This window comes from Globicephala melas, chromosome 16 (assembly GCF_963455315.2).
Source record: "Globicephala melas chromosome 16, mGloMel1.2, whole genome shotgun sequence".
In the NCBI taxonomy this organism is placed as follows: domain Eukaryota; kingdom Metazoa; phylum Chordata; class Mammalia; order Artiodactyla; family Delphinidae; genus Globicephala; species Globicephala melas.
The window spans coordinates 61,860,487-61,887,538 of record NC_083329.1 but is presented as its reverse complement, the minus strand read 5'-3'; the positions used below and the strand labels follow the sequence as shown (position 1 = coordinate 61,887,538).

Below are 27,052 nucleotides of genomic sequence, written 5' to 3'. Positions count from 1 at the left end.
CATTCTACCCCTCCCCCCCCACGTTCCCACCCCCGACCCCTGAGAGCCACTTTGCGGGCCGGAAAATTAAGGCACTGTGTCAGCGTGCCCCTGTAGGTCAGGGCACCCGACACACGAAGAGCCGGGAGTCCTGGCTTTCGGGGACGCCACCGCTGGTCCAGCGGAACAGGAAGATGCTCTTTCCCTTCCGCCTCTGGTCTTCAGAGCAGGGCCTCTCTGCTGAGGTTTTCTGAGGAAGCCCCAGTGCTGTCAGCCCCATTCTGACCGAGAGCAGAGAGGAGTCCAGGCCCCAAGGAAGCCGCCGCTGCAGGCGCCCAGTGACCCTCAGGAGACAGGGAACCGTGGCTGGGCCTGCCTTCCAGTAACATCTGTCTGTCAGGACCAGGTCTGTCTGTTGTACGGTTGTACTGCGCTCCCCAGAAGGGGAAAGAACAGAGCTGAGCCTAGTGTCGGGGGAAGAGAGAGGTGGCGGCTCGAGAAAGCACCCCAAAACGGGCTGCCAGGTAAGAGATCCGTGGGGGCTAAAGAGAAGTTTGGTCCAGACTCCAGAGCTGAGCAAGGTGGGTGGTGATGGGGATGCAGCCTGGCTGGGGTGTGCCGTGTCAGGGTCCTCAGGCCACCAGCCTCAGCGCTCCCCACGGCATCAGATGGTTGCTCTTCTCTCTAGAGGGGTGCCACAGCTTCAGAGCTTGCTCCGCGGGGCCTCTGCCAGGGGTCGCTGCAGCCGCCACACCACCCTCACTGGCTCAGGGGCGCGGTCCAGCTGGCGGAGGCCGCCCAGGTCGCCTGCCTGGCTGTACCGCTGCAGGGCCGGCTGGAGCACTGTGATGGGAATGCTGAAGTTCAGGTGGGGGTAGGTGGCCCCCGTGTTATTGTCCCGGGTGTTGCTGGCGATGATGCCTGTTCAGGAGCCAGAGAGGAAAAGAGGGTGTGAGCCAGGGGACAGGGGAGGGAGGCTCACCTCCAGCCTGGAGGCCCTAGACCTGCCTGAAGCCCCCTCGTAGTGACAGGCACCAGGCTTCATTCATGGACACGGGCTCCTCGTGCCTCAGTCCTCCTTCCTGGCTTTACTTTCTCCCCAACACTATCAGTATCTAATACCCCATGTTTCACTTGTTTTGTTATCCCTCTCTCCAACTTCTGTTATCTTTCAGCTCCATGAGGGCAGGACTGCTGTGTTCTGTCCATGCAGTCTCCCCAGTACCTGGAACAGTGCCTGGCAAAGGACAACCTCAACAAATACTAGCTGAGTGACTGAATAAATGAATCAGACCCACACAGAACTTTTGTTTGGCCTGCTCAGTACATGTGTATGAATTTTTTGAAGACAATTTTAGACTTAACAGAAGTCTTGCCAAAATAGTACAGGATTCCTGTATACCCTTCACCCAGCTTTTCCTTATGTCACCATACAGCATTCATCAAAACCAAGAAATTAACCTTGGCGAAATGCTATTAACTAAAGTACAGAACTCACTTGGATGTACCAGTATTTGCACTAATGCTTTTTCTGATCCAGGATCCCACATGGCATTTAGTCGTCATGTCTCCTAGGTCTCCTCCCATCTGGGTCACTTCCACGGTCTCTCCTTATCTTTCATGGCCTTGACACTTTGAAGAGTACAGGTCAGTTATTCTGTAGAATGTCCCTCAATTTGGGTTTACCTGATGTTTTCTCATGATAAGATTGAGGTTAAACATCACTGAGAAGAAAACCATAGAGGCAATGTGTCCTTTTCAGTGCATGCTATCAGGAGATGTGTGCTGACTATAAGCACTGCTTGCGATGTTAACCTTCATTACTTGGGTGGTATCTGCCAGGTTTCTCCGCTGTAGACTTACTATCACCCCCTTGGTAAGTACGAAATATTTTAGGATTACGCAGTTGTCTTGTTTCTACTTAAACTTTTGCCTACTGATTCTGGCATTCATCGATGGATCCTGTCGGCAGCAGTTCCTGCCGGGGTGTCCTAATAGTGATTTTCTATTTCCCTCATTTCTTCTACATTCATCAATGGGAATTCTTCTGAAAACCAAAACCGCTACCATTTGTTTTGCTGCTGAAGCTGTCCCAGCGGGAGCTCCTTCATGTCAGCTCCTGGTTCTTTCAACACCTGACGTGCCCATCATTTTGCTGCTGCTGTTATTGCTACCCCTCCCTCCTTTCCAGCACCACAAGGCAGCCCTAGAGAATGACTCTTAGAAACCAAGATCTGAACTCTCGCTGTGTTCATTACACATGGATGTCACTGCTTCTAGCCCCTCTCAGCAGACTGAGCTAGGAGTCACATATATCTACACACACACACACTAAGTCATGCATACACACATCTATATTTATTTCTGTGTCCACTTATCGGTATATATCTTTTAAAAGGTCAACCAGTATATGGGAGAAAAATGGAATGCAGACTAGGACAAATGTACCTAACTCTATTTCAAATGAATCACATAACTATACTGAAGGGGAAGGGGAAGGAGCTAATCTAAGAAACTTTGGAAAAGAGCGTTTTGACTGGACACTTTAAGGCTAAAGATAAAAAGAACTGTACGTGCTCAAACACTGTTCTCTAGCTGGTAAATTCATTTCTCACGGGGGTGTGGTTAGGAATTCTGAAAAAAAAAAAAAAGGTTCACAGCTTCTTGTGAAAAATTGGAAAGTCAGCCAGCGTTAGGCCCACATATCTTTGTAATGAGGCAACAATGTACTAGAGCTGAGTGGTGTTCACCCCAGTTCCCCCTTGCCCTCCACTCACTGCTGTCTTCACTCACTCACTCACTCACTCATTCATTCACTTTAACAGCCCAGCCTCTGTAGGCTTTCGAGTTTGTGACCCTTGGACTAATCCAACTCCTGAGTCTCACAGATCAAATGACATTAAGTGACTTACCCAAGGTTGTGCAGTGGCTCAGTGGCAGAGAAGCGACCAGAACTCAGATCTCTTCCCTCCAAGCTCAGCTTCTGTCCCTCTCCACCCTCAGAAGCACAAGAGCCTGAAAACCTTGGCTAACTACCTCTGCGCATAAGGCCCACCATCTTTCCAGACAGAGGGTGGCTCCCAGGGCTGGAAACCAAGCACTCCCAGGATGGGACTGAGGCTCTGGCAAGGGGAAGGCTGGGAGAGGACCAAGGAGCTGGTTACCCAGGAGGTCCCCGGAGCAGGTGGAGAAGAGAGGTCCCCCACTGGAGCCACCATGCACAGCACACGTGGTCTGAAGCATCACTGGTGTGTCATCCACCTGCACCACAGCTGACAGGATGCCTGAGGTCACCGAGGGCCCGCAGGCCTGGCCAAAGACACCGAAGCCCACCACACTGACAGCCTCGCCTGCCAGGGAGGGAAGAAGGGTTAAGCTGGGGAGCCTCCTCTGTCTGGCAGGACTCACACATTCCCCAACCCCCTCCCTGGCCACTCCAAATTTCCAAACCCTCTCTGCCCTTTGAGTTTCTGCTCAGATACTCTTGCCTCCATGAGAACTTTCCCCAGGCCCCCCACAGGAACAGGCCGGGACCTCCACTGAGCTCCCAGCACTGTATCTGCTCAAACACTTCTCTTCAGCATCAGGCTGTTCTCCAGCCCTCATTCCCCTGCTGGACTGGGTAGTCACTTTTTAGGATTCCCAGCACCTAGCCAGGGGCTCAATAAATGTTTGTGAAATTAACACCCACCTCCTGAGACTAAGAAGTCTCAAAGCGGGCACCACCTTCCTTCACCAAGTGCTTTACAGACAATATCTCACCCATTCCTCACAAGGCCCAGGAGTAGGGAGCATTATCCCCATTTTACAGATGTGGAAACTGAGGCAGAGTTCACTAAGTTGCCTAAGGACACGGGGCTAATAAGTGGCAGAAGATGCGAAAGCAGAGAGCTTGTAATCCTTGTTATTATGTTATAGCATACGACATCCACAAAGCGAGACCTCTGGTACTTCTGTGGCAGCATCACAAAGCCTTTTACTCAAATCATGCCATTGGAGCCTCAAAAGTACACATCTCTCAGACCAGCCTGCAGTGTTATAAGGAGACCCCAAGGCTCAACACACTACACTGCTGTGGGGCCTCAGGAAAAAGGCATGCCTTACCCTTCGCTGGGAATTCCACATGCCCCCCAGGACGTTAGGCATGCTGGGCGTGAGCAGGGAGGCCTCCAAGAGCAACTCCGGCCAAAGCACTGTAACCAGGATGTAACAAGGTGCCAGCCTGACTCATTACTCCAGCAGGGGTGGGGAAGGGAGCTGACCTGTGGGACTGGCCCCTGATCTGCAGGGTTAGAGCGCCCAACACTGACTTTCCTTCCTGAGGTTCACCCCAGACCAGAGAACCCCTCTGTCCTTTACCTTCATGGAAATGCTCAGCGGGCACAGGTACAGGGACACCATCTAGATCCTCCTCCAGGCTCACCACTGCTATATCATAGGGAGATGTCTCCTGGGTGGCAAATACCACATGTCCCCAGATTACGGCGCTCCTGGGAACAAGGAAAACAAAATGACAGGCTAGCTTTCCAAACGCTCAGCACGGGGAGGAAGCAAAATAATGAGAGTGACAGTAAAAGTCATGAACTTGGGACTCAAAAGATTTGGTGTCAGCCCTGAAACATACCAGCATGCAACTCTGGGCACATCCACAGTGGAACTTCCAAACATGCTCTACCAACTGCAGGGTACTGCTGTGTAAAGCTTCCGGTGCCTCACCGTCATCACAAACACCTGACACCTAGGGGGCACTGTGGGCCAGGCCTGGTGTTAATGTTCCATGGACATCATTTCATTTAGTCCTCACAGCTGCCCTATGAACTAGGCACTGGTATTATCTCCATTTTGGATGGTGCATTTGAGGCCCAGAGAGGCTGAGTAATTTCTCAAGGTCACATAGTTAGTGGCAGGAGCCAGGGCAAACATTCTCAGCATTTTCCTTTACTGCCTCATTTGATACCAACAATCCTGTCAGGTGGGGGGGCAGACATGATACGATTTCATCCCTCTGAGTCCCTGTTTACATAAATGCCAGCACTTCTATAACTCTTACTACGTGGCAGGCTGTTCCAAGACTTTACATGTCATGGGAAAGCAGCTTAGACAGATTCAGCAAATTGCCCAAGATTACACAGGGGCTTCCTACTACACACTCTGCAGGGGTAGCTTCCAGCAGACCTGTTGCGTTCCCTAGAACCAAGAGTATGTGGGGGTAGGTGGAGGGGTGAGGAATTGGGGACCACACACAGAGGAAAATTCTCATCATCAGTCTTCCCTATAAAGTCATGGCTGTCCGGGTGGCTGCCAAAGGGGACTCTATGGCAAAGCCGGGCTGGATTAACCTCAGGAGTTCAATAGAGGCATTTGGAAAGGTCTGGGCTGAGAGGCTGAGCCAGGGACAGAACAACAGGCATTAACACCAAGGAGCATTAACACCAAGGCGCAAACACCAAGTGTTTGCTTTGGCCTAAGTCAAGCACCTTGGACTACAGAAGAAACAGAACATGTATTAGAAAACCAAGCCAGGAAGCCAAGGCTGCTGTCTCCACTGTCACAGCAAGTCAAAGTAAAGGAGGGTAAGAGTGCTCACCCTGCAGAGAGGGAACAAATGACTGTCTGAAGTCCCAACCTGGCTGCCAAGAGCACTCAATGATTGTTCAAAATATACTTGCCTGGCCCCCACTCCCACATTCTAATTAGGTGGAACCACGTATCTGTTCATTTTGATCCAGAAGGGAAGTTCTGGTTAAGATCTAAGAGATAAATCAAGTAAGAGTAACAGGCTCCTCTCCTAACCCAGGAGGGTAGCATCCTGGGCCCCTGGGGCTTCACTACGGCATTCAGGGGAAAGAGGGCAGGGTTAGGAAGACTCTGTTCAAGGGCCTCTGGTGTGTGGGTGCAAGGATGAGACAGAGAAGTTGCCCAGAAGGAATTCAGACTGGGAGGGGGAGCTCAAAGATGCCTAGCCAGGGATGCTGGACCACCCCACAGTTCCCCAGAGTTGCTTGTCATCTTGCCCAAGCCCCATTCACCCCTTGCCAGGAGGTCCAGAACCCCCTACTCTGGGGTTCTGGGTGCCAAGGATGAGGGGAGGGTCCCAGGTCTCTAACCACACTGCATCACCAAGCATTGAGCCTGAGACCAGAAGGCCTCCATAATCCTCAGGATTATGACCTGAGACCTGGGATCCAGATATGACAGCTGGTGAGGGAGTGGAGTGGGGGCAACCTTGTGGGCCTTACTTGGGGGTGGTGGAGCGCACCAGGACCTTGGCCGCCTCCCGAGGGGCCACATGCCGACAGGTCACCACGAGGCGGGGTGCCACGGCCACTCCGGAGCCCCAAACGGAACCGCACTCCACCAGCACGGCCGCAGCTGCCCAGGGGGGTCCGGGGTCTCGGAGGGGCAGGCCCCACGGGGAGCCCATCTCATGTGGTAGGAAGGCGGCCAGGGCGGCGGCGCCGGGGTGCAGGCGGCAGAGGGCCGCTCGGGCGGCGCAGAGGAGAGGGGCGGCGGCGCAGAGCAGCGTGAGGCCCACCCACTCGCGGGCCTTCCAGCAGAGGGGCGCCGCCACCAGCGCCACCAGCGCCCCTGCAGGTCGCGCCTCGAACACGCCGCCACCCTCGGTGCCTGGCAGGCAGCGCGCGTCGGTGAGCAGCAGAGGGCCGGCCGAGTTGCTGAGGACGCCGCAGCTGAGCGTGTTGAGAAAGATGTCGGGGCAGAAGGCCCCGAACGGGGAGCCGCAGGCCACCAGCGGCTCACCCTTGGGCACAGCCCCGAGAGGCGCCACGGCCAATACCGGCCCGCGCTCCTCCGCCTCCGCCTCCTTCTCCGGGTCCGGCCGCACGCGCAGCAGGGCGAACCAGCCCAGCGCTCTCAGCTGGTCTTCCTCCTCCTCCTCCGACACCTCGTCGTCCGGTGCGGCGCTCGCGAAGCTCCACTGCTTGGCCGCCTCGCCGCCGAAGAGGCGCGCGAAGTGGCCCCGGAAGGCCGGGCAGCTCAAGAGCAGCAGCAGCTCGGCGGGCCGGGGGGGCTGCAGCGGCCGTCCGCGGAACCGGGCGGGCGGGCCGGGCTCCAGGCCGGCGCACTGGGGCGTGCACAGCCCCGGGCGGCCCCTCTCCGCGCGGCCTGCCGGACTCGCGGCCGTTGGGCCCCACTGCACGTGCAGGCGCAGGTCGTCGCCGCAACTGTCGCCGGGCAGGAAGACGGCGCCGGCCGCGGTCAGCGCCCCGCTGCCGGCCCTCAGGAAGGGGGTGAAGATGCCCCCGTGGCACAGCACCAGGCCCAGGCGGCGGCTCAGGATCACCCCGCTGCAGCTCCACGAGCCCGCCTCGGGCTGCCCAGCCCGGGTGGCGCTCACCACGCAGCCCGCCTGCTCGGCCGCCCTCATGGCTGGCCCCCACTGCCGCCCCATGGCCTCGGGGACGGCACACCAGGGGCTTCCCGGGGAACAAGCGAGCGAGCAAGGACCGCGGCCGGCACCAGCTGACCCCACGTAGCGCCACCCAAAGCTGGCAGCGAGAAGCGCAGGCACTATCCCAGGTCTTCCTCTTCCGGCCGGATTGGCTAAGCCCCAACTGGCCCGGCCCGATTGGCTGGGCTAGGGGCCGAGCCCTGATTGGCTGCCGAGGCTGACCCCGCCTTTCCGCGCCCTAGATGGTTCAGGTCACCTGTGCGACGTTGAGGGCGAAGCGGGACTGGAGGAAGAGATACGGGAGGGTGACAGGAATATGGCTTTACTGGGAGATAGGGGCGTTCTGGTCCCTCGGAGCCTAGTCTCGTCTCTGTTCGCTGAGCTTCAGGAAAGGGAACAGAAATGCGCCCTGAGGTGGCTAGACTTGCCCAGGCCTTGCCAGGACCTGTCAGTATCTGCCCAGGTGTAGGAGACATCCGACCTCTGATCCCTGGGATAAGACGGGCAAAGAAGCCGTTCAGGGGATTCCCCTGGTGTCGCAGAGGTTAAGAATCTACCTGCCAATGCAGGGGACAAGGGTTCGAGCCCTGGTCCGGGAAGATCCCACCTGCCGCGGAGCAACTATGCCTGTGCGCCATAACTACTGAGCCTGCGCTCTGGAGCCTGCGAGCCACAACTACTCAGCCCACGTGCCACAACTACTGAGCCCGCTCGCCTAGAGCCCGTGCTCCGCAACAAGAGAAGCCACCGCAATGAGAAGCCCGCGCACCGCAACGAAGGGTAGCCCCTGCTCGCAGCAACTCAAGAAAGCCCGCGTGCAGCAACAAAGACCCAACACTGCCAATAATTAATTAATTAATAATTATAAAAAAGCTGTTCAGTATTTTGAAACTTTGTAAGTAAACCGTACAGTAATCCACTAGGGGGGATAATGGAGCTCGTAAGATTACACCTCTGGTCTTCTGATGCCAAAGCCACACCCTACATAGCTCATGGAAACTGGATTTGCTCCAAAAATTGCATTTTAAAACTATGATAAACAGTAGCTGAAGTCAAAGTTTTAAATTACACAACCCTATAGTTTGCATTATGCACATTTCATATAATGATTTATAACCATCAGCCAGGATTTATCTAGATCAGGGGTCACTTTTTCTGTAGAAGGCCAGAGTGTAAATAAATAGCTGAGGTTTTGTGGGCCATACCTTCTTTGTCCTAAATACTCAGCTCTGCTGTTGTAGCATGCAAAAGCTAAAGAAATGCGGTGGCTGTGTTCCAATAAAATTTTACTTATGGGCCCTGAAATTTGAATTTTATATAATTGTGGCATGTCACAAAATTTCATTCTTTTTTTTTTATTTTTCTCACAGGCCATACAGAAACAGGCAGCAGGCCAGATCTGGACCATGAGCTGTAGTTTGCCATCCCTGCTCTACCCTGACATAAAACATCCTTACTTTTCCAGTGAAGTCACACTGAGGACAGAGGAACATGAACAAGTATGTTTTGGGGGGCTGCAGGATATCCCTGAAGCAGTCACCACAAGCTAGACATTTTATGAAGGTCTATCACAATGTCAACTAAAGTAATTTTAATAAGATTATTTTAATACGTATTTATGTCAGCATTAATGAAAATATTCAATTACTACTTAAATTACATAGCCTTTCTGCCTCAAAATTTTGAATAAACTAACACTGCTTGGTGTATCCCAAGCACAACACAAGGTAATGCTCAATGCTCCCAGTGACACAAACCTGTTTGAGAAAGGAGAATGATGATCCATTATAGCATGAGGCAGGACTGAAATCAGCAGTCTTCCTATAGCAGGTACTGTCTTCTTTTGGTTCTGACATAGAAGATGGCTTGATCGCAGTAAAACCTATTAACTATCCAACTTCCTAGCAATTGCTTCTCTCTCTGGAGTCCAGTGATTCTCCCTTAATGACGCCCAAGCCTCCAGCATGAACTGTTTGCATGTTTTTCTGTTTACGGCACATCACAGTGGAGTCCCAAGTCACAGTCAACAGCCAAGGTGAGACCCCCTAGTGCTGGGCTCATTGACTCAGCCTTTAATTTTCATGTACTGCTCTGACTCAAATGACACAAACCCATATAAGCGTAAAACCCATGGCATCATTCCACTGTGTTAGTTTCAATCTCGATGCCTCCAGTAATTTAATACTCAGTCAAAAAGAACCTGGTGCACTTTGCTTCCCATTCTGTTTTATTCCAGTACTTTAGTTTTAGAACTTCATTTGGGTTTTTTAAAAGCAAAGCTTCCTACAAGCCTAGTAAATGCACAAGCACAGGTTTCATTACTTCTATTTTGTCAAATGTAGCATTCAACCGGATTCTCTCCAATTTTGTATCAAATGATGAAACACAGCTAAACTGGACCCAGTCCTTGCTAGCATGTTAACAGATTTTGTTCAAAAGTCTGCCATGTCCTTCCTGTTGCATAAATGATCACCAGTCCTGGGACCACTGCATGTTCCAAGGCTCTCAAACGGTACTAAATTTATTACTTCCAGTGGAATGTGTAAATTGGCCTGGCCTTTCCACCCATACCCCATGCCCCCCCGTAGCAAAGTCTGTCTCTCATACCCGTTGTAAATATTTCTTCCCGTAAGTATGGAAGAACTTTTGCCACACCCCCCACAACAAATGTCATGCTATGTTCATACTCAGAACAAACCAATGCCAAAAAAAGGAGCAAGACACCAAATTTGTTTTAACTTTTTATTAAAACGCTTAGGATACAGATTGACTTTCTTTTGTAAATGACTGTTTTACTTTTCCTGAAATAGGACATATATGCACTCTGATAAAACAGAATGAAAAGTCTCAATTCATGGGAGTTCCAGTACAAAGCTCTGACCCTAACTGTCGAGCCAAGTTCCTCACAGCGGCTTCTTTCCTCTATATTATTTCTGTGGGACAAGAAATAGACTGCTGCCACTTGATTTTTCAATCCCGACTCTTTCTCCAGTGGCCAAAATAAACCACCTTCACAAAGAGCTGCCCTGTGTAGAATCCAGTTTTCTAGCTTGCTAAAAAGTGATTAGGGACAAATAGAAAAAAAAAAAACCAAAAACCAGAAAACTAACACTGAAGCAATCATACCTCTCGTATCTCTGGAGAGAGAAGTATGGGTTACCTTTAGCCAAAGAAAATTAGAAGTATGCAAGTTAACTACCCAGTTCATTCACTGTTAGCTAGATTTGTTCACTTAAGGCTTTAACCCCTTTCCAAACCAGCTATGCTTGCTAATAAATGAAAGGCATGCTCTTCCCAGCTTTATACTTCACTGAGCCTCTGCATTTGGTACCTAGCCGTGAAAAAGCATGCTTTCCCAACAGGTGAGTACTGAAGAATGGGAAACATTCTTCAGTACTCACCTGGGAAATCCAACTAAAGAACGATACTCTCTCACCCCAGGAATACATTATCCACACCTTCCCCGCCCTCATATTAGAAGCAACAATCCACTGAATTTAGTTCAGGCCTCTGCAAATACACCTCAGAATTACAATTTTCAGTTTTGAGGAAAATACCTCTTATCTTTCATTAAAGGAAAAATGAATGAAGATATCCTCCCACATGGAGACCATCTCCTATCCCTTCATCCTTTATTACAAGGGTAAAATATTGGTTAAGATCATGATAATCCAATTTCACACGTGGCATTAGGAAAATGGAATGCTATAAAAATAATCCTCATCACACTACTGGGGATGCTGAGGCTTTTATACCAGGTGCTTACTGACAAGTGATGCTGGCCCAAAAGAACAGCTCAACACAAAGTTCTTGGCTTAGAGTTTCCCCAGATTATTTCTGGACTGGAGAAAGGCAATTTCCTAACACCCCCCCACCCCACCCCAAAAAATCTGGAAAAGCTACAGATGTTAACCTTTAACATCAAAAATAAGTTGATAACCAATTTAAAAAAATAGAGCTCATGAAGAGTCCAATAAAGAAACCAAATTCTGCAAGTGGAAATTTTAAAGCCCAATGAATGAATCTTTCCTAGATTCAAACAAATGCTACAATACCAGATTTTTAAGTTCTCAACTCACAGAATTAAGAGCCCTTAAGCTGTTAACTTCATCCTGTGTGACTCTCCTATTCAGAAAAATTTCCCCTAGAATCTGCAAAAATGGCTGAGACACACCTGCAGTGTGTGACAACAAGGGATGTGTTCTCAAGTCTTTCATGAGGCAAAAGTCACTTTTACGACTGAAAATGAAAAAGGTGCTACAGAGGGAAATGAAATTTCACAACTACATAAAAGTAAAGACTGGCTAAAATTTGTAACTTTATGAGTAAAAATAATAACAACCCACTCTACAATTAACTCCTCCGCAGTGAACAATCTGCTATGCATGCTGGGATGAGGAATGACGGTAGCCTGAGACTGTGGGAACTGGCCTTAACTGCACGGCCGGGGTTCTGCCCTTTCCTAGTGCTCTGTGCACAAGGTGGTGCCACCTACTACAAGGCAGTTAGTGAGAGGGGAGCCTCTCTCACCAGCCTGCTGTTCATTTGACTGAGCTCTGGCCTCCAACGTGTATCTGTGCATAATTTTATGAAGTATCTAAATGCCATTCACTAGTTAAAAAAAAAAAAAGCAAACTCTGGACCAAGTAAATTGTGAACTCAAAAAGTTATTAGGAGGGTCACCAATTACACTAATAACACTTTCTTTAAAAAATAGAATCACTTTCTTTTGAAATCAACCACAGTGGTGAGACGTGTTTTTCTTTCCAGGTGCTCCATGATGGCACACAGCTCTACCTGGCAAATCCTGCCACTTCCAAGTCCCAGGGTGCTGACCTGCACCAGCACGTGGGGCAGCGTTACCTCCCAACAGTGTGGAGAAGAGCACATGTCACCACTGGGCGATGAGAGAGCTGACAGAGACTCTTGGCTTCTCAACGCCAGACATGGTTGGAGAGCTTTCCTTGTTCTATTAGAAAAGTTCATGAGGAAGCTGTGAATAGGATCAGTCCAGAGAAGTAAAACTCTTTTATTTTCACTGTCCAAACATCAGTCAATATACTGGGAGAGCCAACGGAATCCCTCGCCATAGCCTTGCCTCTTGAGCACACTGCACATGAACACTTCCATAGGGCGGGCATTCAGCTCCTTCAGGGTCACATTCCCCTAGGGGAGGCAAAATCAAGAAAGGTCCATTAGCGTCTCCAGGTGGAAAAGCTTGAAAGGGTGACAACAAAAATCACTTTCTCTTTCCCTCAAAAGCAAATCTGAGTAGGGATTAATTACAGAAATGTGGTCAAGGCCATTGGGGTTTGTGCTTTCAGGACAGATAAGCAGCCCAGTCCTATTACCAGGTTCTCCCTCTCATTGTGAAGAGCCTTTGCTTTGAACACACCAACATGCATCTGGAAAGCTATGGCAGCAAACCAAGAAAAAGGCCACTGGGACCCACAGAACCAGCAGGCTCTTTCATGGACAAAAGAAATCCAGGACTCCTTAGACATAAGGACATCCTCATTAACACAAGCATTCAGAAATATATACTAATGACAGGTTACATTAAGAAAATTAAAAATTCATGTGCCTGTAAGAGGGAAAACTTAATTAATTAAAGGAAGCATTTCTAGAAAGAACTAGATAACCAAGAAGAAGCAAGACTAAGGAGCCATGCAAAAAAGTCAGGAAGTTAAAGATCCCAGAAAAGGACATTTAAAAAAATTAAATATGCCAAAACCCCAAGCCCAAAAGACCAGGCTTCCTGTAATTATGGCTGTTCTAGATTTTTCTCTCCCAAGCATACTTTTCTGCAACAGGGTTCTCCTTCCTACTGGAAACAGCATAACCTACTGACCTGGAAGACTTGGGTTCTATTCCTGATTCCATCACTGACTTGCTGTGTAGACCTGATCCAATAACTCTCAGAGTTTCCTCATCTTCAAAGTAGAGGTAACAGTCCTACCTCTTTCAGCAAGGAGCACTGAGGATAACCCAGTGCTCTGATTTCAATGCTTGGAAAGTGATATAAATGATCACTCTTCATAATCTGAAATTTCCAGTGGAAAAAAATTTCTGGCTAAGGGGGGCTTTCAAAATTGATTTCTCAGAACTGGATTTGAAAGACAGTCAGAAAATTCTTAAAATGACAAGTTTGCTTTTTCTACCATTTCCTTCATCCTTATATACCCGAGGAAACTCTCATTAGAAAACAGTTAAAAAAAGAACATGCTCCTGCCTTGAGAGAGTCTAAAATCACCTCTAGTTAAACAAATACTAAGCCCAGTTACTTTCGAAAGACAAGTAAAATCTAGATAGCACAACATGAATGTTTCACAAGCTGTGAATTTCCTTTATAATATGTCCCCTGAAGATTCTTCTCTTGCCTTTCCTGTGGTCTGTCCATAAAGCCCAAATATCTCACGCAGTTTTTCTTCACTGATTGCATCTGTTCTGTCAATTTTGTTACCCAAGATAAGGATTGGCACGTTGGATATTGTTTCATCAGTCATTAAAGCCTAAAGACAAGATAAAAAATGGGTTGAGTGAGGAATCTATAAAAGCCCACCAAATAATGAAAACAACTTTGACTTTCACTTGTCTATAAGGTATCAAATGTAAAGTGAAAATCTGACCATATTTATACCTGAGTGATTAACTAAAAGTTAATCTTGACATTATAGCCCCTAAAAATTACCTTGACATTAGTTAGAAATCCCCTAACAGCTTCAAAACAATTATAATGTAAAGCTGTGTCTATTTGCAAGGCAGCAAAACTGCCCAACCTTAACTCTGAGCTAAATCACTCAGCCACAAGCCATCCTCAGCTCTCCCCTGAGCACTGTCCTAGAAGAACAAAGCTCTGGCTACAGAGCCTCAAAGATGACTACCAGAGTCCCCAGATATACACTAGATGTCCCATGTGCACAAAGCACTATCTCCGACACTGAGAGGAAGACAAAAGGAAAGGTAAGGGGCTTCCCTGGTGGCACAGTGGTTGAGAATTTGCCTGCCAATGCAGGGGACACGGGTTCGAGCCCTGGTCTGGGAAGATCCCACATGCCACGGAGCAACTGGCTCTGTGAGCCACAACTACTGAGCCTGCGCATCTAGAGCCTGTGCTCCGCAACAGGAGAGGCTGCGATAGTGAGAGGCCCGCGCACTGCGATGAAGAGTGGCCCCTGCTTGCCGCAACTAGAGAAAGCCCTCGCACAGAAACGAAGACCCAACACAGCCATAAATAAATAAATAAAATTTTTTAAAAAAGGAAAGGTAAGACATATCCCTGGCTCAAGAAATCCTCACTCTATATTCATCTGTCAGCAAAGCAAGGCAAGTGGATGATTAAGTGTTGCAATGAATAGGAAGAGAATATAAATATTAAAAGACGTTCAGGAAAATAAAATGGCAATGTGGCCTTGAGGAAAGTCTTAGTGAAGATGTGGAAACTAAACTGGACTCTGAAGGAGGGGCAGCGTGTGGACAGGCAGAATCCAAAGAAGGAAGAATATAAGCAATGGCTTTACGGCAGGAAAAGAATTCAGGAAGCCACATGGAGTATCACCTGGCTGGATTAAAGCATTTATGGTGACATGTGTTGACAGAGTAAATGGGTTGGGAAGGGATGACAAGCATTATAGTGCCAGTCTGAGAAGTCAGCTACAATAGATCCCAAAGACCCCCAATCCAGAAATTATTAGATAGAATCTACACTTTTAGTACAATGAATTTGCAAATAGTATCTACCTGTGGTGCTCAGGTAAGGGATGATGATCTAACCTAAGCTAGCAGCATGTAATGAATAGTGCAGCAGGCATTCTGGAGAAAAAAGTGAAGAGACTGATATCTAAATGATAAGACAGATAACACAGGAGTCGAAGCTGGCAGAGATTTCAAGCCTGGGAATCTATTTCACTGACAGGAAAAGCTAGGAAAGAAGAGCAGAGTTGAAGAGAAACCTACTTTGAACATCTCAAGTTCCAGGAAATGTTATACAAAATCAGAGTAAGAATGTCATTCATTCATTAAATACTAACAAAGTGCGTATTATGTGCCCGAGGCTTTACTAGGTACAGGGGTTTCACAAAGAAATAAGACAAGGTCCCTACCATCTAAGTTCACAGTCTGATGGGAGAGTCCTAAAAGAAAATCAGCAAAGACAACAGATACTGATAAGATGGAGAGTTTAACAGTCTGAGAGGTCAGAGAAGGCTTCCCAGAAGCAGTCATACCTGAACTCTGAAATCTCTTAAAAGGACATTTAGAAATTTACCAGCAAAATGGGGTAAGGGTCAGGTGAGAAAACCAGGCAGAGACAGTTACTTCTGCATACGCAAGGGAAAACAAGTTGTTATCTAAGTTTGGAATGTAGATCAAGGTAGGCAATAGAGAGAAAAGCTGAAGAAATAAACGAGGAAAGATCATGAAAGATCTTATGTGCTAAGCAAAAGATCTGTGGATTTTATCACCAAAGTGGTAAGAGACCTATTCAAGAATATTAAGTAGGGCAAAGACAAGTCTGAGTAAGTTCCTTCCAGCATTAGTATATGGCAGGGTGGTGGTGGAATCTACAGTAATTCACTGCATGTCCATGTAGATGAGGGAAAATGAACAGTTCCATTCTGGGAGAACAGAAATGGTAGGTAGAGTTTCTAATAAGTAGCATTATGTATGAGGCTGCAGCACAAGAGAGGTTTAAACAAGAGAAATCCATCTGGGAGTCACTGGCATGTGGGTTGCAGATGAAGGAATGGGAGAAGCCTGGACCAGCCTGGGAAAGCACCAAGATTTAAGGGCTAAGCAGGGGAATGGGTGCTTGTGAAAGAGTCTGAGAAGTATCAGCCAGAGAGAAAGCACCAAAACCAAGAATGTAAAGGGGAATTTAGAGAGAGAATGACCAGTGCCAAGGGGTCAAGTAAGGGAAGGACTGCCCTGTAGGCGATTCTCCATGAGACTAGAGCTTCAGATTCAACAAACATACTTAAACCTGAGAGGTTCAAATTGCCAGGAACAAAAATGCAGAGAGAGAGTTGTAAATCAAAGAGAAAGACTAAGGCACAGGGTAACACAGTAGGCATTACAAAGGCAACATTACAGAAATTTTCAAGCCAAGAAAATGCAATGTTGAGAAAGGAAGAAACTTGAGGTGAGTCCTAGTTAGTATCAAACACTGCACGTGACTGAAACTGAAGACAGAACAGACTATTAAGGTCTGACAAGTCACTCAGTGCAAGAGTGGGCAGGCACAACCTGAGAACACAGATTCAAAAACGCAAAGAACACTAATATCTCCTTTAAGGTTTCACTATGCCAGCACTTCATAAACAGTGAACATATGTGCTATGTGAAAGGGAAAGACATTAATTATGCTGGGAAAACAGGCATTAACTGAGGAGTGTCCTGAGCAAACTGCACAAAGAGTCACCCTATGATAGATATAAGCAAAGTTAATTTACTCGTGTTCAAGCCAAGTTTCCTCAGAACATCGAAAAGCAATGTCTTAGATTTTAAAACACTTTCTTCCTGCAACTAGGACTTTTACCAAATGTTAACTGGAATGATTAAGTATTAGCACTACTGAGCTGTATTTCTTAAACAGAGGCCAAGAAAGGAAAAAATATAAACATACATTAAGCTCAACTTTGGATTCCATGAGTCGAGGATGATCTGCACAGTCCACCAGAAAGACAATCCCATTAATTGCGGGGAGATAATTTTTCCAAACTCGACGGGCTAAAAGACAAAGTTTGCAGTTACATCAATTTAAAAACATATGTACTGAAAATGAATAACCTAATGGTCTATAAAGTAGACAAATCCTGGCCAGGTTTCAATAGCATTAGACTCTGTATAGATTCTCCAAACCCTAGCCAATATTAAGTCAGAACAGAGGATATAAACTGATGGTCCATGAACTGAATCTGATTTTTTAAAATCTGAAAATCAAGGTTTTCTGCCTGACTTTCTGAAAAAGTGCAACATCTGGCAATCCCATGCCTATCTATCCACATGCCGGATGGATAATAATCAGCTGGAACTGAGTGGTGGCTACCCCTTTAGATGAGGTCTCAGTTCTTCAGTCTGAAAAAGTTACCACCACTCCCTACTTACTCCCAATTTCACTCAAATGACCTACCTCACCCCTGGAGCCATTTTAGTTTGCAACCTCTGAGTTAAAATATCAGGATGCAAATTACTTTTCAATATAACTTTCGTCCCAGGTAACCAATGTGTTCCTAAGTAACCAATGTGTAAGCGTACTGACACATTCATCCACGCAGCCCATAGGGAGACTAGGCTTGACAGGTGGTTGAAGTTCCCAGGCCAATTACCTCAGTTTCCTTATTTAACCCAGTGTGCCCTATAAATTTTATTTTTTTGTTTATGACATGAAATGATAATGGTCTGGGAAGTAATGCTTTAATTGTATTATAATTTCTAAGCCATTCGTTTCTGGTCCTTTCAATGGGATGATTAAGGAAGCATCTCTCGGTGTCTTAAATCATCAAACATTTAACAATGGTTACCTCTGAAGAGTGGGACTGGGAAGGGGAGGTTGGGGAATTTCACTTTTACCTCCCATATTTGAATACTGATTGTATACTGAATTTGTGACATTGATCCTGGACTACTTGCATAAGTTAAAATTTTTAAGTTATACCAAAAAAAAGGAAACCTCCAAATGTATAGCATTTTAGTAATTTGTGTAAAATGGTGGCTAGGTTATCATGAAAAAGTGTTTCTGTTAAGTAAATCTTCCTCAAACAAAACAGAACTATGTACAGATTTTTCTTGACTAACAATGGGGTTATGTCCCGATAAATCGATCGTAAATTGAAAATCTCATAAGTCGAAAATGCATTTAATACACCTACCAAACAGAGCTTAGCCCAGCCTACCTTAAAAGTGCTCAGAACACTTACATCAGCCTACAGCTGGGCAAAATCATCTAACACAAAACCTATTTTATAATGTGTTGAATCTCTCATGTAATTTATTGAACACTGTACTGAAAGTGGAAAAGAGAATGGTTGCATTGGTGCAGAATGGTTGTAAGTATATCAGTTGTTTATCCTCAGGATCACATGGCTGACTGGGAACTGCCCAGCATGATGAGAGACTATGTATGGTACAATACCATACGTGGCTAGCCTGGAAAAAGATCAAAATTCAAAATCTGAAGTACAGTTTCTACTGAATACGTATCACTTTTGCATCACGATAAAGTCAAAAAATCTTAAGTCGAACCATCATTAAGTTGGGGACCATCTGTACAAAAACGCATTTCCCTTCTCTATCAAAACCTGAAAGCTAAATTTATCACACCAAATAATACACAATTCCCAGTTCAGGTGTCTAAAAACACCTACTCCTTCTGCATTCTCCAGATGGTCTCAGTTCAGCTTATAACCGTGTTATCTCTGAATTTAAATTTGTAAGCAGTTACAAATACTTTTGAAAGAAGCAGAAAAGAGACCATACACCCATCCCTACCCAAATGGAAATAATACAAGCTCATTAAAGAAAAAAAGGAAACAAGATAATCTATAATCCTCCATCAATACACAGCCACTGCTCATGTTTCTGTGTACTTTCTTTCAATCTTTCTTCTGTATAGGTATTTTATGTGATGGTGCTCATACTACATAAATGATTTTGTAGGATATAAATAATAAATGAATAAAATAAATGTAATTATACGTTAATGAAATCACTGACTATAAAATTATTTGGATCTCTTCTCAGCCTTCTAGCTAAAATTATCTGACTTTACATTTACAATTACCAATATTCTACTTTTTTTAAACTACACTTTAAAAAAAACTGTATTAGATTCAACCTAATAACATAATGCTCCAAAAGGAGACATCTCAACTCAATTTAATAACAAATGAGTAAACCTGACAGAATCTCAATAGGTTCTTTCTTCTACCTTCCCAGAATATTTATTCCCACATCTTAAATGTTTTACTCCTAAGCCTAGAGTCTTGCCAAATGTAAAGTGGGCATTGATCGGATAAAGATGCCCCATTCTGCATATCTCCAAAGCACCTGACAAGAACTGGGAACCAAATGGAGAGCAAGAAGGCAGAAGAAAATGTTCCACCAACGGCCCAAAATGGGGAGAGTATACAAAAAATCAATTCAGATCACGGTGGTCACAAATAGTCACTGTATTATTTTTGTAACTTTTGACAAATTTAAAATTACTTACAAATAACTTAATTTCCTACATACTTTAACTCCATTGAATAACAGATACAAGAAAGACATGATTAAATTCAATATGTGATACTGTAATGGATCTTGCATAGGAGGAAAAATGCTATAAAGGAGATTATTAGAACAAATGACAAAAAAAGGGAATATACACTATAGAGTAGACAAATAAAGCTTCCTGGGTCTGATAATTATTATGATTATATAAGGGAATATTCCTGTTATTAGGAAACATGCATTAAAGTATTTAAGGAGTAAAAGAACATGATGAACTCACAAAAGGTCAAGAAAAATAAATATTAACATGTTTTACACAGAGAGGGAGACTAATAAATGTGGGCAAAAGTTATAAAGGAGGGGAGTTCTCTGTATTATTTATGCAACTTTTGGCAAGTTTGAAATTACTTAAAAATAAGTGAATAAAACAACTTCATTAAGTAAGATCTCAAGCAAATTAAAAGGTATATATGACACACTGCTTTAAAAAAGGGCAACAAAATGAACCAGAAGTCAACCACCCTTCCACTGAACCATCTCTTACCTTGTTCATGCCCACCAAGATCAAAAGTTGTAAAAGTCATTCCAGCAATTGTCAGCTCTTCTGATGCTGAAAAATAAAGGAAGAAAATAAACTTCTCCATCCAACAAGGCCCAACTACCAGTATTCTAATCCAATACAAATGCAAAACCTAATGAAGCTTTCACTATGTAAAGAAAAGGATACAACGGTGAAAACACTCTTAAATAATTCTAAAAAGCCAACAAGTCTCTTTTCCTCCAAGGTGTTTGCTGCTCCTTAGAAGTAGATATGGGAGATGTGTCCCATTGCAGGACTAGTGAGAACAGATAGTGACAAAGTTCCAGAGGTTTAGATTTATGGGTATTTGACCTGAGTGTATACTATAAGGAATTTTTTTCAAGTAAGCTGTCTTTTGGGGCTTCAGTTAATAACAGAACTGAATCAACTTGGGATTCATCCTACAGCCCTGACACTGACCCTCAAATATCAAAAGGTCACCGGGTATTTTCAAACCTACTCGGATGTAATGTTGGAACATGTTGGCCCAATCTGTCATCTTTGAGCATGTGTAGAAGAGTGGTTTTGCCTGCATTGTCTAAACCCAAGAATACAAGTTTTCCAGATTTCTTGTAGAGTCCTAAAAAAGAAAAAACCAAAAGTTAACATAATTTTCTCTCTACACACCAAAGCCTACTTGTATCAACATTTAAATGGTTACAGGAAATACACATAGTTTGAAACCTATGATATATTTCAAGGAAATGGCTTTACCTAGGAACTGGAGCACACTGCTGAAGCCATTGTAGAGCCACTCAAAGATGAAAGACATTATTAATGCTTACTACCTGTATAAAATAGGAAAGCAGCAAACATTAGCTTTCTGAATGCTAGTATATTTCGGAGAAGTTAACTCTCATTCACTGGCCCTGATGCATGTTTACAGTCCCATGTTTTGGGGCATAAGAAAACAAAGGATTGTGCACTCTGGAGGGAAGTCTCTGGGGTCCTCAGATCTGCACAAACTTCTGGTTTTCTACGTTTCCAATCTATGATACTCAGAAGACTAGGAGTTAAAGATACTTTCCTCTTTTGCTGTGTGATTCACTCCTCCAGGCAGCTGCTCATTCGCATTCCCTAGATACACCACTGCTGTCTACCAGTTAGCAAAACTTCTAGGAAATCAGCCCCATCAATAATCTGGATCAAAATGTCACAATGATGCACTAAGTAGAAAATAAGAATAAAGGCATATTAACCTGAATGAAAAGCATATTAACCCATCCTTGCAAACAACTCTAAAAAACAAGGTCACCAAAATCCTACTGGCTGGCACAATTTGCACTGCTCCATTTACCAATGCTATCTCTTCTTAATATTTGTTTAACCCCTCTTATAATATGTATCTCAACTTAAAAAAAGATGATATCACTATAATGGAGAGCCATGAAGAGATAAGAGAATCTGATCATAATGTGAATAATCAACACCTACCTAACCCATTTTACAAATATGGACTTTCTTAAAATAACAATACTCATTCAGGGCATAGAGGTAGGTTCCTAGCCAAGTACATACCTCAGTACTGATATTAACACCACTTTTTCTACTGTTTCCCATAAGCCTAGACAAAACAGAAGATGACCCGAAGCTCCTAAAAGGTCTACATACACTGGGGAATAAGCAAGAGGACCTCTGAATGTTAAGAGGGTAGGATCTAGAGCTAATGGTGGGTGTTAAGGTTTCTCAGAGTCAGCATATCCTGATCACACTGAACTTCTGCCTCAGTATCTCAGATTTGGTGCAGAAAAAAGGATGATCCCCCATTTTCACTCCTCTTCATCAGCAAGAACACCTGAACACAAGGTGGCCAACTGTTATCAAACAAATTTGCTGAAGTTTTGTTTTTAAAAAAAAGTAAACAGGGCTTCCCTGGTGGCGCAGTGGTTGAGAGCCCGCCTGCCAACGCAGGGGACGCGGGTTCGTGCCCCGGTCCGGGAGGATCCCACATGCCACGAAGCAGCTGGACCCGTGAGCCATGGCCGCTGAGCCTGCGCGTCTGGAGCCTGTGCTCCGCAACAGGAGAGGCCACAACAGTGAGAGGCCCGTGTACCACACACACACACACACACACAAAAAAAGTAAACAGAAGTTTACTGTAAAAGGGTTAGCCACAAAAACCCACCTATATTCTTCATTCAAAGAATGCTAGATGAAGAAGAAATTGAAAAATGGAGACAGTGTGTGTTAATTTTCTTTTTCATCCAATTACTGCGTTTTTAAAAAATCAGGCCTGTGGTCTCACATGTAAACTTTAGGGACTGCTTTAGTGCTTATCTTCTATGGCTCTTACCATAGAAGGGCCAAATGAAGCTTGGGAGTTTGGGTGGGATGGAGACTGAAGGAAAAAGCTTTTATAGAAAGATCCTAGAATTTCCCCGGTGGTCCAGTGGTTAAGACTCCGTACTTCCACTGCAGGGGCACGGGTTCAATCCCTGTTCAGGGAAATTCTGCATGCCACGCTGTGCGGCCAAAACCAAAAAAGGATACTAAATAAGGTTTTTTTCCCCTCTTCAGTAACATCAAAATATATTTTGGCAGAAAAACCAAATTTAGTATGTTAAATAATAGTTTTGTCCAGAAACCTTGTCTCTACTTTAAGAAGTCCAATGACTTAAATATACTTACAAAGTTCCTGTGCTTAAGTTTCCACTGCAGGTTAAGTAAAAGAACAATGTGCCTCTCCTCTGCAATCCCACCACACCAGTCATCCTTCCCTATTTTCTCCGGCTACTACTTGGAGAAGCAGGGCTCACCTTTAGAGAACACCTCTCATTAAGGTCACTCCCAATGATTACGACTTTAAAACCCAACACTTATATATTCATTTATATTACACTGGTTTGCAGTCATTACTTTCTAGATAGTTTGTAAAGTTTTACTACATCATTTTAGAAGTATTCCCAACTAGATAAATTCTCCCAAGGTGACAAGGGGAACAGCCCATTTTAGGGAATTTTTCACGGTTAACTGAACTACTTTGACTTTCCAATTTATTTTCCCTTGACATCCTTGCTTTAAAAGTCCCATAATTCTTCCCTCCAAAATGATCTACGGAAAGTACTTGAAGAAACTCTTCAGGTGATGTTAAAAAATAATAAAACCCCTTACTGGACCCAAAGAGTTGCACTGTATTGTTACCCAAAGTTAAGGAAATGTCTCTGATGGCTCCTCCATCCTTGAGATCTTAGGCTTTGTACCCCCTCGTGAGTAATTTTTCAGTTTATACAGTGCCTGCACATATATCTCATTTCAGCCTCACACCAACCCTATGAGGTAGGAATCCTTAGCCTCATTTAACAAGATGAGGATGCTGATGGTCCTAGATTAGCTAGCTTAACCAAGACTGCTCAGCTGAAAAAGTAACAATGCCAGGACTTAAACCCTCCTCTTTTAATGCCAAAGCCAAAGCTCTTCCTGTTAATATCACATAAAATTCCAATGCAAATCACAAAAATGCTTTAAAAAAACATAAAGCTTCCTTAAACCACCAACTACACAGATAATAACCTGCTGTTTTCTTCCTTACAACTCATCACAACTTCTGAACGATATATTAATAACTAGCATTTTATTCCTTTTCTATCCTTCATCCACTTTACCACCTTATGGCACCTTATGGCAAATTAGACTACAATCTAAGGGCTCTAACTACCAACAAAAGCACTGCCAACGTACCTAAAACTAACATTTGCAAATTTCAGGACTAACTGATTCAAATAAATAAAAAGGAGGAGCACTAGACTGACAATTAACCAATAAAAAATCTATGCATCACTTCTTATACATACTCATTACTTCTTATTCATGCTCAGAGCAACCTGAAGACACCGTTTCAGACAGATCTGGGGGTAGCAAGCCGCTGTTTTTTAGCTAAGAAACTCTGCTTGGCTGCTTGGCTTGGCTTTACTCTGTAAAGCCCCCTGTCAAAACCTAAGCAGATGCACCGCGGTAAAGGAGAAAAGACGAGAACAAGGGAGAATACTAACAGAGATTTTTTTCCATGCACTGAAGAGAGAGGGGAAAAAGGGGGAAGTGGAAGAAGAAAACACGGGGTTCGACCCAGGACAGCAGCAGATGATAACACACAGCTGAAGTGGGGGTGGGGAGAGCCCTGGACTAGGAGCCAGGAGATCTGGTTCAAACGCTCACACTTGCTATCTGCGGGGCCTTGGGCAATTCACTGTGCCTCAACGAGCCTTAGTCCCCGAATCTGTAAAATAAAAATAAAATAAAATAAAAAAGGATAATCATCAAGGACTTCAATCCACCCCACCGAGGGCTGAAGCTCATCCGAGACAGGGGATATGAAGCCGATTCGTAAACCAGAGCGCACCGTACCGACAGGAAAACTGTTATCCTGCCCAGCAGCTGCAAAACCCCCGAGCGGAATGCTGATGGACCCGATACCCGAGAGGCCGGCAGGGGACCGAGCAGACCCGGCCAAGCCGGCCCGTCCCCGCCCAGAACGAGTCCCGCGGCCCCACAGAACCGCCTGCGTGTCACTTCCCCCCCCAAAATCCCGCCTGCGCCGGCCTCCGCCCCGACCCTCTCCGCCGGCCACCCCAGCCCCTCCGGCCCCGGCTCCCTCCTTCGCCGCGGTCCCCGACTCACGGCCTAAGGGGCTCCTCCGGCGGCGGCGGGCGGCTTGGACCCTCCCTCAGAGCACAGAGCCCAGAAGCAACCTGGACCGCCACCTACTCGCCGGATATACGTAACACCCCCTCCCCCGGGACTTCCGGGCGCGTGCTCGCCCCCGCCCCTTCGCAGCGTCACGTCGCTCTGACACCCGGTGCCGCCCTACCAGCGACTGGGACCGCGGAGGGGCGGGCCTCAGGCGAGACGAAGACCCTCGGGGGCGGGCCCGACTTGGCCCCGCCTCCTCCCGTAGGGAGTGCAGGAACCGCGAGACGTGGCAGCGCCGTGCCCCGGAGGGTGGGGGCGTCGTCCTGGAGTCTCGCGGGGGACCTAGACGGCTTCAAATCCGACCGAGTGCGTTCTCAGACGCTGGGGGAAAATCAGAAGTGGCGACCGGCAGGTAGGTAGGTTATCGGAAGGAAGAGTTGACCTCAGAGCCCTCGACCTAAGATGGATCCCAGCGAGCTTCTGCGTTAAATCGCAGTTCCCTGGGATAGCCTGTTTTCTAGAAGAACAGCTAATATTTATTGAGTACTTATGTTCGAGTGCACTGAGTACTTTGCAGGCCTCATTTCATTTGACCCTTTCATTACGGCCCTGTGAAGCAGATACTATTGTTATCCCCAGTTTACAAATGAGAACCGAAGTTCAGAATACTGTGGTAACGAAGCCCGAGTTCATACCCTAGGAAGTGGCAAATCACTTCCAAACCAAATCATTGGTTCCTTCACCTGCATTTTCACATTTAATTCTGAGGACAGCCCTATGAGATTGGTATTATTACTCCGATTTTACAGATAAGAAAACTGAGTCAAATGTAAAGATGAATGATGCTTTTGGATGGGAAGACTCTATCATAAAGATCTCAGTTTTCTGTAAGTAAAATTACAAATTTAACCTGATTCCTATAAAAGAACTAATAGGATTAATTATTATGTGTGTGTTTTTATTACAGTTTGTTTCCTCTGACAGGTTACGAGACAAACACCCCGTTTACTTGAGTTTTAAAAGGGTATTTCCTTTGCCCCACTTGAATGACCAATAAAGACATAAGTCCAGTTGGCAAAGTGAAAGGGGAGTGTTATGTGTGTGTTTTTTAAACTACCCTGTCTGTTCCTAAAATTCAAATGGAAAAATAAACAAGAATAGTCAGAAAACAGGCTCTGAAGAAGCAGAACAATGAGAGGGATCTAGCACTATCAGATATTAAAACATTATAGATCCTCAGTAATTAAAAGTTTGGTAGTAGTGCACAAAAAGGCACACAAACCAATGGAACGAAGTACAGATATAAACTCAAATACATGCAGAAATAAAATTAAAGTGGCACCTGGGTAGGGGGAGGGATAAACTGGGAGATTGGGATTGACATATACACACTACTATATATAAAATAGATAACTAATATGGACCTACTGTATAGCACAGGGAACTCTACTCAATACTCTGTAATGACCTATATGGGAATAGAATCTAAAAAAGACAGGATACATGTATATATATAACTGATTCACTTTGCTGTACAGCAGAAACACAGCGTTGTAAATCAACTATATTCCAATAAAAGTTAATTTTATTATTTTTTTATTTTTTGCCCACTCTGCATGGCATGTGGGATCTTAGTTCCCCAGCCAGGGATCGAAGCTGCGCCCCCTGCATCGGAAGCAACGAGTCTTAACCACTGGACCACCGGGGAAGTCCCCAAAAGTTAATTTTAAACAATAAAATTTTAAAAAGATAAAATGGCACCTGGCAACTCCAACAATACTCAGAGGGGGCTGGATAGGCAAGCTCTCCACCTTCCCCCTCCTTTCATCTTGTGGGTCTTCTGCATTGAGTGTGAATCCTGCCCAGACACATTTGAAAGGGGTCAGGCTATGTTCTGAGGCCTCTCACCAGCTTTGACTAAACCAGGGGAACTATGTCCAGAGGGCTTGGAACCCCGGTGTGCACACCTGGAGGCACAAGTTGGCCCCGGTGCAAGTTAATGATGCAAGTTAATGCGTTGGACTACCGGGCCTTGTTAGAAGCCTGGCTGTAAGGTAAGAGGCTTCCAAACCACAAGGATGACTTGGGGGACTCAGGAGGAGGGAGGGAGCACACAGGCAGATTCTCAGGAGAGCTGCAAATTTCATTTACCAGCTGGGAAGCCTTGGTCAAGTTGACAAATGCCCCAAACTACAGTGTACCCACCTCTAAAATGGGTGAAAGAGGCATTGTCATGCACGTAAGCA

The 27,052-nt window shown here is 45.5% G+C and overlaps 2 protein-coding genes, 1 long non-coding RNA gene and 1 other non-coding gene across 10 annotated transcripts; 1 reads left to right on the top strand and 3 right to left on the bottom strand.

Moving 5' to 3' along the window:
- Positions 1–37: 37 nt before the first annotated feature.
- TYSND1 (trypsin like peroxisomal matrix peptidase 1) lies at positions 38–7,525 on the bottom strand. 3 transcript variants are annotated; one of them, XM_030862474.2, is made up of 4 exons: positions 6,219–7,525; positions 4,339–4,469; positions 3,144–3,329; positions 38–900 (listed from the first exon to the last, which is right to left on the bottom strand). In XM_030862474.2, the coding sequence occupies exons 1-4, from the start codon at positions 7,388–7,390 to the stop codon at positions 683–685; spliced, it is 1,707 nt and encodes a 568-aa protein (XP_030718334.2). In that variant the 5' UTR covers positions 7,391–7,525; the 3' UTR covers positions 38–682. The 3 variants fall into 3 exon arrangements, with proteins under 3 accessions (XP_030718334.2, XP_030718335.2, XP_060142420.1); XM_060286437.1 differs by having other exon boundaries at positions 760–1,611; XM_030862475.2 differs by lacking the exon at positions 3,144–3,329.
- Positions 7,526–10,468: 2,943 nt separating this feature from the next.
- On the bottom strand, positions 10,469–24,914 carry SAR1A (secretion associated Ras related GTPase 1A). Of its 5 annotated transcripts, XM_060286198.1 has the most exons (9): positions 24,795–24,914; positions 24,333–24,393; positions 21,204–21,346; positions 20,895–20,964; positions 20,641–20,760; positions 20,145–20,210; positions 17,013–17,116; positions 13,771–13,902; positions 10,469–12,556 (listed from the first exon to the last, which is right to left on the bottom strand). In XM_060286198.1, the coding sequence occupies exons 4-9, from the start codon at positions 20,950–20,952 to the stop codon at positions 12,440–12,442; spliced, it is 597 nt and encodes a 198-aa protein (XP_060142181.1). In that variant the 5' UTR covers positions 20,953–20,964; positions 21,204–21,346; positions 24,333–24,393; positions 24,795–24,914; the 3' UTR covers positions 10,469–12,439. The 5 variants fall into 5 exon arrangements, with proteins under 5 accessions (XP_060142181.1, XP_030718339.1, XP_060142182.1 ...); XM_030862479.2 differs by lacking the exon at positions 21,204–21,346 and having other exon boundaries at positions 20,895–20,968; XM_060286199.1 differs by lacking the exon at positions 24,333–24,393 and having other exon boundaries at positions 24,795–24,897.
- A 158-nt stretch (positions 24,915–25,072) lies between these two features.
- On the top strand, positions 25,073–25,860 carry LOC115856326 (uncharacterized). The gene is made up of 3 exons (XR_009559401.1): positions 25,073–25,218; positions 25,616–25,693; positions 25,774–25,860. It is a non-coding gene; the product is annotated as an uncharacterized lncRNA (long non-coding RNA).
- LOC115856499 (small nucleolar RNA SNORA27) lies at positions 25,773–25,899 on the bottom strand. Its single transcript, XR_004040871.1, has one exon. It is a non-coding gene; the product is annotated as a small nucleolar RNA SNORA27 (small nucleolar RNA).
- Between the last annotated feature and the right edge of the window lie 1,153 nt (positions 25,900–27,052).

Bases quoted from the DNA above. Each gene is read 5' to 3' on its own strand.
- TYSND1 (XM_030862474.2), bottom strand. From the start codon at position 7,390: ATGGGGCGGCAGTGGGGGCCAGCCATGAGGGCGGCCGAGCAGGCGGGC. The intron at 3,330-4,338 runs GTAAAGGACAGA...CCTCCCTGGCAG, and splicing joins CGCTGAGCATTTCCATGAAG to GCGAGGCTGTCAGTGTGGTG. The intron at 901-3,143 runs GTAACCAGCTCC...GCTCCTGAACAG, and splicing joins CTGCTCCGGGGACCTCCTGG to GCATCATCGCCAGCAACACC.
- SAR1A (XM_060286198.1), bottom strand. From the start codon at position 20,952: ATGTCTTTCATCTTTGAGTGGCTCTACAATGGCTTCAGCAGTGTGCTC. The intron at 17,117-20,144 runs GTAAGAGATGGT...TTTGTCTTTTAG, and splicing joins TCTTGGTGGGCATGAACAAG to CCCGTCGAGTTTGGAAAAAT. The intron at 13,903-17,012 runs GTATGTTTATAT...TCTTGTCTTTAG, and splicing joins AATCCAAAGTTGAGCTTAAT to GCTTTAATGACTGATGAAAC.